Genomic DNA, 12931 nt, shown 5'->3' on the forward strand with positions numbered 1-12931 from the left:
AAATTTTTTTTCTTCTCACATCCTCCTCCACCTTTCACTACTTGTTTTGACTCCAGTCTTCCTGACTTTACCAGCCACGTTCTGCTGTCTTCATATGGCCAGGAGCCACCAGGGACACGTTATGAAGAGCAATGGGGAGGAGGACAAGCAGCTCAGTGTGGTCACTCTGAAGAAGTGACTGCGCGTTTAGCTACACTGCATGTGTGGCTCCACTGCATGACAGGTGAGATTTCCCTAATTTGGCCTTTTCATGCACCTTGCAGGCTTACTTATTTGCAGTTCCTGAGAAGAAACTGTGGATCACTTACTGCAGAAGCCATACCTGAATCTTGTATGAGTTAGAGCTATCTTGAGCCAGAGGCTGATGATCCCTCTGCCGTTACTTTCTGGGAGCAGCCCAGGTAGTCAAGTGTCTCAGTGATTCTACCCAGTCACCCTCCTTATTTAGGCAGCTGCACTGGGCTCAGAGTGGTGTGTTCCGTGTCAGAGTATGTTTGTTTTTTGAAAATGACCAACTTGAGCTTGATGGAGCTAGCCCTTATTTTACTAGGATAAGTTTTTATCTCTGTGGGTGAGTTGAGTTGTTTCTTAAGAGACTAAGCTTTGTTTCACAGAAGGACTCAAAAGCAAGGAGGTACAGTGTGATCAACAAAATGCAGGACAGATCATTTCCCTCCTGTTAGATAGGTTTTGTCAGACTGCAAGGCATCCTCTTCTCGTTTAGCGTATTCTTTGTGGGATGTGAGAGTGAATATTGAGGGGAGCAGTGCTTTGGTGAAGTAGTCCAAAAGCATCAGGATGAGTTTGAGTGACAGGCAGGTTACTTGTGGAAGGTTAATTTTGCAAAGTAGTCTGCTCCAGCAAAGACTGATGCGGTTTTTGTTTTCCCCCTTCTTGAGTCCTGGCTTGACTCTTACGTAGCAGACTCCAGTGGTTGTTGGTGCTGACCTCTTAGCTTCTTCAGGTCCAGAAATCTGATGGCCTCACCATTATCAGTGTTTTCCATGGGGATCGGTCTTCCGCATCTTGTGTCCATTCCACCACCCACCTCCAGAGACCCAGAAGAATTACTGCTGGGAGGAGAGACTTTTTAATTCTGAATCAGACTTTTATGGAAGCCCAAAATCTATAAAGTACCTAGATGATAATTATAACAGTGCTGCTGAAGTGATTTTTGCACATCAACCACCTGTGCTTAGCATTACTTTTTGTCAGCCTTATGCAGATTTTTTTTCCAGTTTCTACTACCGAAGTTTGAGAGTACATGGAGTCTATGCTGAAACATCAGCTAGCACATTACCACTCTGAAAAACAATACTAAATTAAATAATGCAAATATCATGGAGTATATGAGCTTCCAAAAGAGAAACAGTTTGATTGTAGCAAGACTTTCCTACCATTTAAAATGCTTTTCTCTTAAAAAAATTTTTCTGAGGAGATTTTTGATAAAGGCACGAATGGACTTTCTTGAGATCATGACTGCTATGATGTAAAGCCTCTGGGTAGACTGTGTTTCCTTATTCTTTTGTGTCCTGCTTTTCTTAGGGATATTACCTTAGGAAGGTTCCCTTGGGTTTGTGTTTCCCTAGGCAGCCATGACACGGGCCAAGATGGTCCAACGGGTGGCCCGTGAGGTGACTCTGTTGATACTGACCTCTGCTTGGGGAATAACTACCACCGAATTCATATAGAGGCAGGGAGGCAGCTGGAGACATGCCTGCTTCTGCACATGGGTCTGCTGTTAAAACTCAATTGCCCTTTTCTTCTCTTTAGCCTGTAAAAGGATCTCAAAGCAGGTGTCTGGGACTTCTGTATCTGAAAAACATTATGAGTACCTGGAGGCATTCCTCCCCCCTACCCCCCCCCCCCCAGCTTTGGTGTCTCTTATGAAGGACAGGATAAATCTATAGAGGAACAAGACTGGGCCCATTAAAAATGCAGCACATCAATGGGGGTATGAAACCTGATTCCTAGAGGAACCAGTCTAACTTTTTCCAAGGTGTGTAGGAGGGATAAAGCTATCTTCTAATTGGGCCAACAATTCTCTTACGCAGTCAGAAGATGCAGAAAACTTGCTTTGTGTTGTTATTATTATCATTCGTCATAAAAGATCAGCAAGTTCCAGATGCAGAACTTCAGCAGTGCCTTTGACAACTTCTGTTGAAAAACTCTTGGAGGACTGTCACAAGGTATCCAATGTCAGTGAGCAACAAGTCAGTCATGAACAAAGTTTTTCAGGATGGTTAGCTTCTCGTTGTCCCTGAAATTAAAAAGCCAGTGCCATATTTGCAGCAAATCTGTGCCAGAGCTGACCTTTGTCCACAGCAACAGTCCATATTGCCGCTGAGGCCCTCAAAAAGGGAGCCGAAATGTTGTGCCTGGCAAAGTATCAGGCACGTTGTTGCAGGTATAATAGTGCACGTGTGCACATGCCAGAGCCTTCTAGTTCGTGCCTTACTTTTTACGGCATGTATTGTTGCTAAGGCAACTATCGAGCTGAGGCAGCTACCTCCCAGGCTAGCCCACCATCACCAGTGCTTGCAGAAGGGGATGGCCAGAGAGAGGGAAGAAAGAGACAACCGAGATGTCCCTGTGACTGCAGCTGATTGTCTCTCCCTGGGGTATTTATAAGCTGTGTGCTGGCAGGCAGGGGTGGGCAGTTGGCTTGCTGTGACCTTGGGAGCCAGGGAGCCTGGCTAGCATTCCTGGGAGCCACGTGAGCCCGACTGGCAGGCACAGCTGCAGCCAATGGGGAGGGGACCAGCGCTGGCTGCTCAGATTGAGTTTCACTCCTGTCGCTTGAGGTTTTTCTCTTTCTCTCCCTGTTGTGCTTTTCCACTTTGTTTAAGGGATTGGACAGGCGAATGCACTAATGGAGTCCTAGCAAGACATTTGCCTAGTGGATTTGGGATCCTACCTTCAGTGCTGAGCAACCACTTCTTGACATTGCCTACCACAACTCCAGCCCCCTGACATGGCTGGGCTTCTAGGGCTCAAAGCCTTCTGAGCACACAACCCGCCCTCCTCTCTTAGGGCATTTTATGTTGTGTTCTCCTCCATGCACCTCATTTTTGCTGTCCTTACAGGGTAGTGTATGAGGCTTTTTAATGCAAGGGAGATGGGTCAGGACCAGACAAAGCAACAGATAGAGAAAGGACTCCATCTTTACCAGTCTAATCAGACCGAAAAGGCCCTGCGAGTCTGGATGAGGGTTTTGGAGAAGTCTGCGGATCCTGCTGGCAGGTTTCGGGTTTTGGGTTGCCTCATCACTGCTCATGCAGAGATGGGCAGATACAAAGATATGCTGAAGGTAAGGCGAACTGGAGATGAATGCATGCCATTGTGTTACACCCACTGTGAAGAGTGCCTGGAGATCAGAATGTGAAATCGGGTGATTTATTTTGTATGTAGTAGAACGTATGAGCTATTGAGTCCATATTGTGGGCTGCCGTAATCGCTGTGTTGTCCAATAGCTCCAGCCCACAAGATACACATAATCCTACTTTTATGGGGTCTGGTCCCTCAGGATTCCCAGGTAACTGAGGTCTTCCAGTTAATCACGGGGACCTTTCCTGATTTATTCCCCACATACAGACACACCGTGTTATCAGGCTTCAGGAAAGGGTATGAAAACAGGGCTTTTGCTCCACTTAAAGCTGTTTACAGTGTGTATATCAGTGTAAAAAGAGAACTTCAAGCAGATTCTATATTCTGTTCAACCACTGTTTGATGTCTAATACAGATCTTACATTGATTTTTACGGCAATTATTTGTTTGCAAGGGGGCTGAATAAGAGGGGAAAGAAGATGCTTTTTTGACGGGGGGGGGGGGGGGGGGGGGCGGGTGCTGGGAGGTGTTGCGTTGAGAGACGTTCCAGGAGGTGTCTGACAGTTGAGGTCAGAGAGGGGCAATTAAATGAACAAAAAGAAGCTGATGGGTGGATTTGAGAAGCAACATGGTGCATATAGAGAACAGCAGGCAGAGTTTGGGTGGGTGACGCAGGAATCTGGAAGACATGGCAAGAGGATGTTGTAATAGTCTGAAGAAATTATCCCAGCCGGAAATAGGGTCTTGCTAAAAGGCTTTGGTATTCTTTTCCTGATGTTTTTGATTGCCTCTTGCTAGTCTGCTAATCATTTAGCACAAAACGTGAAGGGGGTGTCCACATCTCATGGAAAAGTTTTTGGTAGTTCTCCTTAGAAGGGGGTGGGAGCACATCTTACGGGTAAACCCATGCACATGCCAAAGCCCTATCGTAAAACCAGATACTTAGGACGAAGAAGAGAGGTATTAACACCCTTGGAAAACATTTGAAGAAAACCAGTTCTGTTACGTGATGTGGAATTAGGTGGTGGCAGAAACAACAGACTGATTGGGGAAGAGAGAAGCAGAAAAGGTAAGATGTGGCTACGTGAAGGAAATACTGAAGGCTTCATGGAAGACAAGAAACAAAGGCAAAGGAACGGGCTCAGTATACCTGAACCTTAATTTGTTACCCAAGAAGAGAACAGAAAGTGGGATCAGAGTAGGCAAATTTTAGTTCTTCCCAGTATTAGGAAGCAAAAAATGGCTTCAGTCAAACTGAAGACTTTACACTGCAAGTGACTGAAGATAAAGGGGAAGGAGAACTTTACCAATAAACCATTGAGAGAGGAAATAACAGGAAAAAAGGGGTCAGAATTAAAGGCACAAAATTACCTGTGATTTAAGAAGGGTCATGATGCTCAACCTCTTTTGGAGAGAAAAATTACTTCATACCAAGGAAAGAGGCTGTGGCAATCAGGAAATAATGAAGAACTTGCTTAAAGGTAAGGGGATGTGGGGAAGCATGAGCTAATGCACATTACTGAGTCCACACAGCAGCTTTCCTAAACTGCTGAGGAAACTGAGAACTTATATACCCAAACACACGCAATTTATGGTTGGTTTTTTTATTTTGTGAAGAATGTAAGATGTTCTAGTAGCTTAAATTATTACGTGTTGCCACTATACAAAAAGGAAATACTTGGTGCCCTTGGGAATTGTTATCCGGAAACCTAACTGATAATCTCTAATGAAAACACGTACTGAAAAAATTGATAAATATTTACCCTTGCTACTGGTATTAATTCAAGGCAGCAGTGTGCTTGGTTCATCACAAAACACAGATGAGTCACTGCTCAAAAGAGTTTGTGCCGTCTAAAAGAAAGAGACTTCAAATCATTTAAGAGGACTGTATGCAATGAACCCTGAAGGTTATAGAACAAAAACTATCAAGACTGAAGTTTGTCAGTAAAAAACTGATGAAAGTAGCAGCTTGCTTTCTTTTATTAATAGAGTACCTTTAATACCTGAAGAGTCCCAGAGAAAGCAGAATAAATTAAACGGACTGAAAGAAAACTGAGCTGCATTGTGTCAGATGTTTCCCGCTTCACTTGCTTCACTTGAGGGTCATTTAAAAGTTTTTTTTTTTCCCCTAACTGCTAGCCTAGTTCATCTTCCTTGCCCCAGGGACTGTGTGGAGAGAGGGAGAGGTTTCTTCAGACTGCTCACAGGCCTTTGAAATATAACTGCTCAGTGTACATGATGCTTCTCAGGCTGTGCTGCTGGACTCTTACGCCCTCTGAGAGATGAGCCCCTTCTCCAGTAACAGGCGCTACTCTGCGGGTGTTTGAGCTGTATTTAAATCAACTATGCGCTTTTATAAACACTGTCTTTCCCGCTTAAAGTTTGCAGTGGTACAGATTGACACAGCACGGGAGCTGGAAGACCCGGATTACCTTACAGAGAGCTACCTAAATCTGGCTCGCAGCAATGAGAAACTTTGTGAATTCCAGAAAACAATCTCTTACTGTAAGACGTGCCTGAACATGCAGGGTACCACTGTGAGCCTGCAGCTGAACGGCCAGGTGAGCCTCAGCATGGGCAATGCCTTCTTGGGCCTCAGCATTTTCCAGAAGGCTCTGGAGTGCTTCGAGAAAGCTTTACGCTACGCACACAACAACGATGACAAGATGCTGGAGTGTCGAGTCTGCTGCAGCCTCGGCAACTTCTACGCCCAGATAAAGGTGTGGTAACCTGAGGGTGATTGTCTCGTGGATTCAGGAAAGAACTGGAAATGGTGTGAATTTCAGATTATTTTTTTTGCTATAGAGAGGGAAGTACAGGGAGAGCGTTGTAAGCTAAAATCTCTTCTTTGTAAAATCATCACTGAGTACTCCTTCACAGTAAGGATGGGAGGATTAATGTAATGTTTATATAGCACAGCAGAAGCAGCTGTGAATATTCCTGGTGTTGAAAAGATCAAACTTAGCTTCAAGGAAGATCACATCAGAGGAGGTGCTGTCTGCACACAGGGCTGGCGGCCAGAACTCACCGATTCTGTCAACCACATAGCAGGCATATAGCTATTCATATGGGCAAAACCAGGCAGGAACTGAGGATGGGGGTGATTTGTGATACACATATATATATTAAAAAATATATATATTTACAATTTCTATTACAAACAGCAACCAATAGGTTTTCCTCACAAAGTCTTGACTTTTTTGTCACTAATGGAAGACTTGCCAACTGAAGTGTTGGAAACTATCAGTAAACTTCCCTCATCATACCAAAAATAAAGAATAGAACATTGTGCTGGATACTTTCAAGGTATGAAATAAGAAGGGAGAAAGGAACTTTTAGAAGATGTGCTTTCCATTGCATGTCTTGGAGAATTAAAAAAATACCAGGACTTTTCCATTTCTGCAGTCTCATTTAACTTACGTGAGAAGGGGTTTTGATATTTAGATGACAGTTTTAGAAATCTCATTTTACAATCAGTGTATTTCTGAAACACTTTTAATGCAGAAAGATGCTTAAAAATGAAAATGTGTTTTATTATTACTGATTGTGGATTTGGCGAGGCCATGATTCTTTGTTCCTGTCTCCTGCAATGATGGATAACCAGCCTCTTGGGTATCATGACTCGCCGTATGGAGAACATGAGGGCTCCATGTAGATGTTGGAAGCAGAGATGGAGTAAAGTTTTCAGCCTTTGGTTTCAGAGAAGGGTAAATGTTTCCTGCAGAGTAAAGCTGATGGCGTACTATATAAAATTAATTTGCTGTGTCATTGCCCCAGTGTCATGAACCCAGCGAGTAATAGGAATTCTGTATATGGCAATTCCACCTTTCACAGTTTGACACCCAGTGAAAACACCTAGAGAAACACCACATGTGGAAGAGGAGCAGCAGGAGTTGAAAGGTGTGCAGAAATCTGCTAGCTGTTGCAATGTTAGTAGATAAAAAATGGTTGCTTTTTCTTCTCTTTTGCTTTATTTTTGCTGTCACTGCTGTCTGCCCGCTTGTCTGTCTTACAGGACTACGAGAAAGCCTTGTTCTTCCCATGTAAAGCAGCTGAGCTGGTGAATGATTATGGAAAGGGCTGGAGCTTGAAGTACCGTGCAATGAGCCAGTACCACATGGCAGTGGCCTATCGGCAGCTGGGGCGCTTGGCAGATGCTATGGACTGCTGTGAGGTACAGGCTGCAGGCAGATAGATGCAGAGCTCTCACAGGTCTCTGCGAGGGATCTGCCCTAAGGACCGGGAGCAGGAGACACCATGGCATTCACACTTGACTGGATGTTCCTGCTGCCTCCCAATCTTGGAGACATGGTTTCAGTAGCCCAGAGGGCCTCCAGAGTTGGGTCTGTGACTGGCCCTTGGTTGGGAACGTGTGAATAAGGCTTTACTTGCCTTAAAAACATTGTGCCATTTCTTTGGAGCTGACCTCTCGGTGGCTGGAGTGCACAGTCCCAGCCCTGCTCTTTTGAACCAGGAACAAGCTCTTTTACTGACTGAAGACATTTTCTTTCAGGAGTCCATGAAGATTGCCCTGCAGCATGGTGACCGGCCTCTGCAAGCGCTGTGTCTGCTGTGCTTTGCAGATATCCATCGCAGTCGCAAAGATGTGCAGGTACAGCTCTTTCTTGCCAGGAAGGACAGAGGGGATAGCAAGAGAGTGTGAAAAACATCAAAACGTGTGTTTCCTTCCCTGCTTCTGCAGACAGCCTTTCCTCGGTACGATTCCTCCATGAGCATCATGACAGAGATTGGCAATCGCCTGGGCCTGACCCAGGTGCTGCTGGGAGTGACTAAGTGCTGGATGATCCAGAAGGAGCTGGACAAGGTCAGTTCCAAATTTGTTTCTATGGAAGTCTGTTAGACAAGATTAGAGCATACAGTCTTTTTCTGACCCGTATGCCCATCAACGTGCAGTGGAGACCTGTACTCCTTGGTTCTGTTGCTTGTACAGTCACATTTCTCTGAATGGTCCCTCTCAGCCAAGAATTTGTTACTGACAGCACGAACATCCATTCTGAGTCAGACTGCTGACTTACAGAATTGTCTCATTAGTCAGTCCTGATGCCTTTTAAGCAGTACACCGAGAAACCAGCACTGAGGGAAGGAAGGAAACCTCCTCTTGCTGTTGTAGGCAATCAACTTATGCTTATGCTCTGAAGTAGACTCCACTGCCTACTTTGTAGCTATATGACTAAGCTCATTGTTGTGATAGTGGTGATGAGACAGCTCTACAGCTCCACCATGTGCTTTGCAGACAAACGTGGCATCAAATTCCTAGAGAAACTTTGAAGGTATAAAACTGTGATGTGAAACAGAGAAATGAGAGGAGAAAATTGTTTAGGACTAGACAACCGATAAACATAGTACAAGGGGGTGACATTACTTATTTTGAAAATGCTTAGGCAGTGTATGTGTGTTACAATCCAGATTGCACTAGATGCAGCAGGAACATTACTGGGCTGCAGAATGAGCTGCTCAAAGGTTAGCCTGAACTAGTGCTGAACAACCTGGAATGCCTGCACAGTGCCACATCAGGAAGCTGCTTTGGGTGTAGACATGAAGATTCACTCTTATCGCTCATACGAGACACAAAGAATTTTAGCTCAAACGAAGCATCCCAGATATTAGGAAATCAAGTATGTGTCTGTGAGAAAAGACAAGTCCAAGGTGCTGTCAGCATCTGAGTTGCTTACAGCAGGGAATCCGTTGGGCAGGATACACCTTGCAATCTCAGTAAGTAAACGCTATGTTTGCAATGGAAGAAGAAACTGCAGACTTAAAAGCTTTGCTCAGTGTAATCCCTTCCCAGCCTCCTATCTCATATTCAGAAGAATGGGACAGGACGCAGCAGGTAGGCCTCTTTACAGAAAAGAATATTCAGAGCACTCATCAAACCCCTACATGCACCTCCAGCCATTGCCACCCTCTGATATCACAAGCAGTTCTCACCCGTGAAGGCTTTGCACAGAGTCCTCATCTTACCAAAACCCACAAAAGAAGAGAATGAAAAGATGAATCCTGTACTCTGTTCCAGGCATTAGAGGGAAGTCTGCCCTGGTGGGCCAGGGACCTTATGCCCATTGCCTCAAACGTGGCCTGCCCAAACGTTACAGTCCTGAATACTCACCCAAGCCTGTTCCTCAACTTGCCAGTCCCAGTTTCCATTTCTCATGCTACTCATCCCAGTATCAGTTACCTAATAAAGCAGTTTGCTAACTTTCCACTTGCAGATTCCCTACTGTCCTAGCTTACTCCATCTTCCCGGTCTCCTCAGCCATTTAGTCCGTTTCCTTTCATTTGCACGTAGTCGATACTGTTGCAGATCTTCCCAGGCTGCTGGCACACCCTGCTTGCCCAGAGTCTTGTGCAGTCTCGTATTCCTGTCTGAGACAAACTGCTCCGTGGACTTCTCAGCATCTCTTTTCCCACCCCACACACTTCACTTTGATTCTCAGTGCCGGTCATTAATTTCACTCTTCCTAGGCACAGCTCTTGGTTACGTTCTACCTGCTAGCCTTCAGTTCCTGCTTCCCTCTTCTACAAGTTCCTTATCTTAGGCTGTTGCTGCCACCACAAGTCTACTGCCATCTCCCCCACATTCAAAGTGCATTCTTTCATCTCATCTGGTTTTCTTCTCCTAGAATAGCAGCAATGGCAAATTGTGGGGTAGAAATTTTATAATGTTCCTCCTGAACTGCATCACAGGGGAGACCTCATCTTCCCCGTGGACAATCTGAGTCAGATCACAGTAGTTCTGGAAAACGGAGACTGATGATCAGAACAGTGAGGAACACTGTGGCATCTAGGGGAAAGTAGGGACTCATTTGCTTTAACAGCTGCTATGCTCAATACTTTCCTTCAGTTTGAAATAGCAGTACACTCCTACATCACACCATGTGTAAGTAGGACAAAGTGGATATGTGAACAGCAGGGAAAAAATGGAAGAGCGTGGTGTGTTGGTGGTGCTGATCCCTTCCCTTCCCTTCCCTCTTCTACAAGTAAATTGGAGTTGCCCAAGGATTACTGATCCTGTAGGGTAGGATGAGGAAAAGGTTTGCTTTGCTTTGTGCTTCGTCCCAGCCCCAATGAGCATGTGTGACCAAGTTTAAGTAAGTCTGTGTTCTCTCTGCTTGGAAGCACCAGCCTCTGCCAACATCATACCCCTACTTGGCACTGTGTGGCTGGAAGAGAAATGCAGCTCTTGGATTATTTGTGGTCTTTGGGAAGCCAAGCTTTTCTTACAGATGAACTTCTGGGAGGGGAGGGAAACCTGCCAGACAGCTACCTTGCATCTCCAGAGTTGCAGTGATGCTTTTGTTTACCCAAGTGCTACTCTGTACCTCTTTACCCCTGCCTTTTAACGATTCCCATAGGGCACTCATGCAAGTCTGGTTTTGATATATCGGACTGAGAACTGATGGTGCGTGCTCTCCATTCACAGGCTCTGGAAAGCATTGAAAAGGCACAGGAGCTGGCAGAGGGACTAGGGAACAAGGTAGGATCCTACAGCTTCTCTTCAGCACTGTCTCTAGTTTTCTGTCAGGCAACTTAAGAAGCCAAGCCCTGAAGTATCCAGACTTGTTATTGCTTATTAACGTGTCCATATTAACCAGCTGATGCTCGGGACTTGCTTTGCTGTGTTTAGTTGTGGGCGGTTGCACAGGTGATCATCAGTGTGCAAGTCTGAAAAGTGAGTGAGGAGTCACAGGTGGATAAACAAAGGGGAATGGGAAGCAGTAAAAATGGGGTATGAAACAAGCAGAGAGCCTAGAGGATTAGGGGTCTCTTCTTGAAAAACATGATTGCCCTGAGCAGGAGCTGAGCTGTGTGCTGGCTGGAGGCGAAGGGAAGTGCAACACAGTGTATGTCGTGGGTAGTGCAGGAAAACACTCTTGATGAAAGAGCTGGAGTGTGCCTCAAACCCGGTGTCCCCTTTTACGTTAGGGAGAAGTAGGGTTGATGGCAGGAAGTGCTGAGAGTCCAGATGTCCTTATGACGGATCCTACCCCCCCTTTCTGTGCTGGTGTTTCTCCAGCTGGGGCTGTAGGGGTTCCCACTCCTCCTGTTACTGGCCCGTCTTCACCTTGTTGTTCACTTTTCCTATGTTTCTGCCCCTCACGTGCAGCTTGGCCTGCTGAAGCTCCACTGCCTGTGTGAAAGGATCTATCGCACAAAGGGGCAGCAGCGAGAATTGCGTGACCATGTAGTGAAGTTCCACGAATGCGTGGAGGAGATGGAGCTGTACTGCGGCATGTGTGGAGAGTCCATTGGGGAGAAGAACAACCAGCTCCAGGCGCTGCCTTGTTCCCACTTCTTCCACTTCAAGTAATGAGCTGAAAGTACTAAAGATCCTTGTCGTGACATTAGTCGCAGGAAAGGGCTGTTCCTGTCCAGAGCAGGACAGCCCTAGGCATGCGGCTCCCCAGGTCTTTGTCCTGCTTACCTGAGCCCTGCAGGATCCTACTGAGGTGTCGTGAATCTCATGGCCTCGGGTGGTGAGATTTAGCTGTAATACCCATCCCCTGCCACTTCTGTCCTCCAGATGATTGTTCACTATGTCCTCACCTCGCCCAGTTCACAGGTTCTCGTTTAATCCTCTTGGGGGAATCAGGTCTTCGCTCCCAGGGGCCGTCTGGATTTTTCCCCTGAATCCCCCCACTTTCTCCCTCGTCTAGAGGTGCACTGAGGTGAAGAAGGTGTTCAGTTTGTGCTACTGCCACGCACTTGGCTGTACCGCCGTTTTATTTCTAGTAGAAGCGCACGTGTAACGAAACACTCGGTTCTGAAAATCAAGAATTTAAAACCAGAGCCTCACCACGACACCAAATCAGGATCAGACTAGGGCGAGGCTCCAGATTTGTCTCCGGCAGTACAGGAACTTACTTGTGTAGAGGGGCGTGAAGTGCCCCCACGGAAGGGGTGGAAGAGCGCTCGGGTCTCTGCCCTGAGGGGAGGGAGCTCTGCCCGTGCCCCCTGGTTAACCCACAGAGCGGCCGCGGGGGGGGCGCTGGGGGACGCAGCGCCCCCCCGAACCGACCTCCTCCCTTTGCAGGTGCCTCCAGACCAACGGGACCCGGGGCTGCCCCAACTGCCGCCGCTTGTCGGTGAAGCCCGGCTACGTCTGACCCGCCCGCGGGGCTCGGCCTGCGCCGCCGGGACTGCTGGGGGCGGCGGGACGGGGCCGGGGCGCTCCGCGGTCTCCCCTCGGCACGCCCGGCTCCCTCCCTCCCCGCTGCTCCGCACGGGCCCTGGCTGTAATAAAGGGCTTTTCGCCGGGAAAGCGCCCGCCCGTCTCCGCCGCCGCGCTCCGCGGGGCCGCCCCTCACGCGTGGGCCGGGGCCGGGCGGGGCGGGAGCGGGGGGAGAGGCGGGGCAGCGGCGCCCGGCTCCCGCGCCGCCCCTGCCCCGCACCAAGATGGCGGCGGGGCCATCACTCAGCAGATTTGGGCGGCGGCACGTGACCTGCGCGGCCATTTCACACACACGCGCCCGCCTGCGGCTCCCGCCGGCGGATTCGGCAGAGCCGCCGGGACGGGACCGGGGCAAGAGGAGGGGCGAGTCAGGTTCCACCAGCCCGCCTGAGCTCACGGAGTTCTGCAAACAGA

At 47.5% G+C, this 12931-nt stretch overlaps 1 protein-coding gene across 1 annotated transcript; it reads left to right on the forward strand.

Annotated features, from left to right (window-relative positions):
- Positions 1-141: 141 nt before the first annotated feature.
- RAPSN (receptor associated protein of the synapse) lies at positions 142-12459 on the forward strand. Its single transcript, XM_074909432.1, has 9 exons — positions 142-223; positions 3087-3310; positions 5709-6047; positions 7343-7501; positions 7841-7939; positions 8030-8152; positions 10769-10822; positions 11453-11652; positions 12380-12459. The coding sequence occupies exons 2-9, from the start codon at positions 3095-3097 to the stop codon at positions 12450-12452; spliced, it is 1263 nt and encodes a 420-aa protein (XP_074765533.1). The 5' UTR covers positions 142-223; positions 3087-3094; the 3' UTR covers positions 12453-12459.
- The last annotated feature ends 472 nt before the right edge of the window (positions 12460-12931 follow it).

This window comes from Athene noctua, chromosome 6 (genome assembly GCF_965140245.1).
Source record: "Athene noctua chromosome 6, bAthNoc1.hap1.1, whole genome shotgun sequence".
Lineage (NCBI taxonomy): Eukaryota > Metazoa > Chordata > Aves > Strigiformes > Strigidae > Athene > Athene noctua.

Coding starts and splice junctions, on each gene's coding strand:
- RAPSN (XM_074909432.1), top strand. CDS start 3,095: ATGAGGCTTTTTAATGCAAGGGAGATGGGTCAGGACCAGACAAAGCAA. Junction 3,311..5,708: donor GATACAAAGATATGCTGAAG/GTAAGGCGAACT, acceptor TCCCGCTTAAAG/TTTGCAGTGGTACAGATTGA. Junction 10,823..11,452: donor CAGAGGGACTAGGGAACAAG/GTAGGATCCTAC, acceptor CCTCACGTGCAG/CTTGGCCTGCTGAAGCTCCA.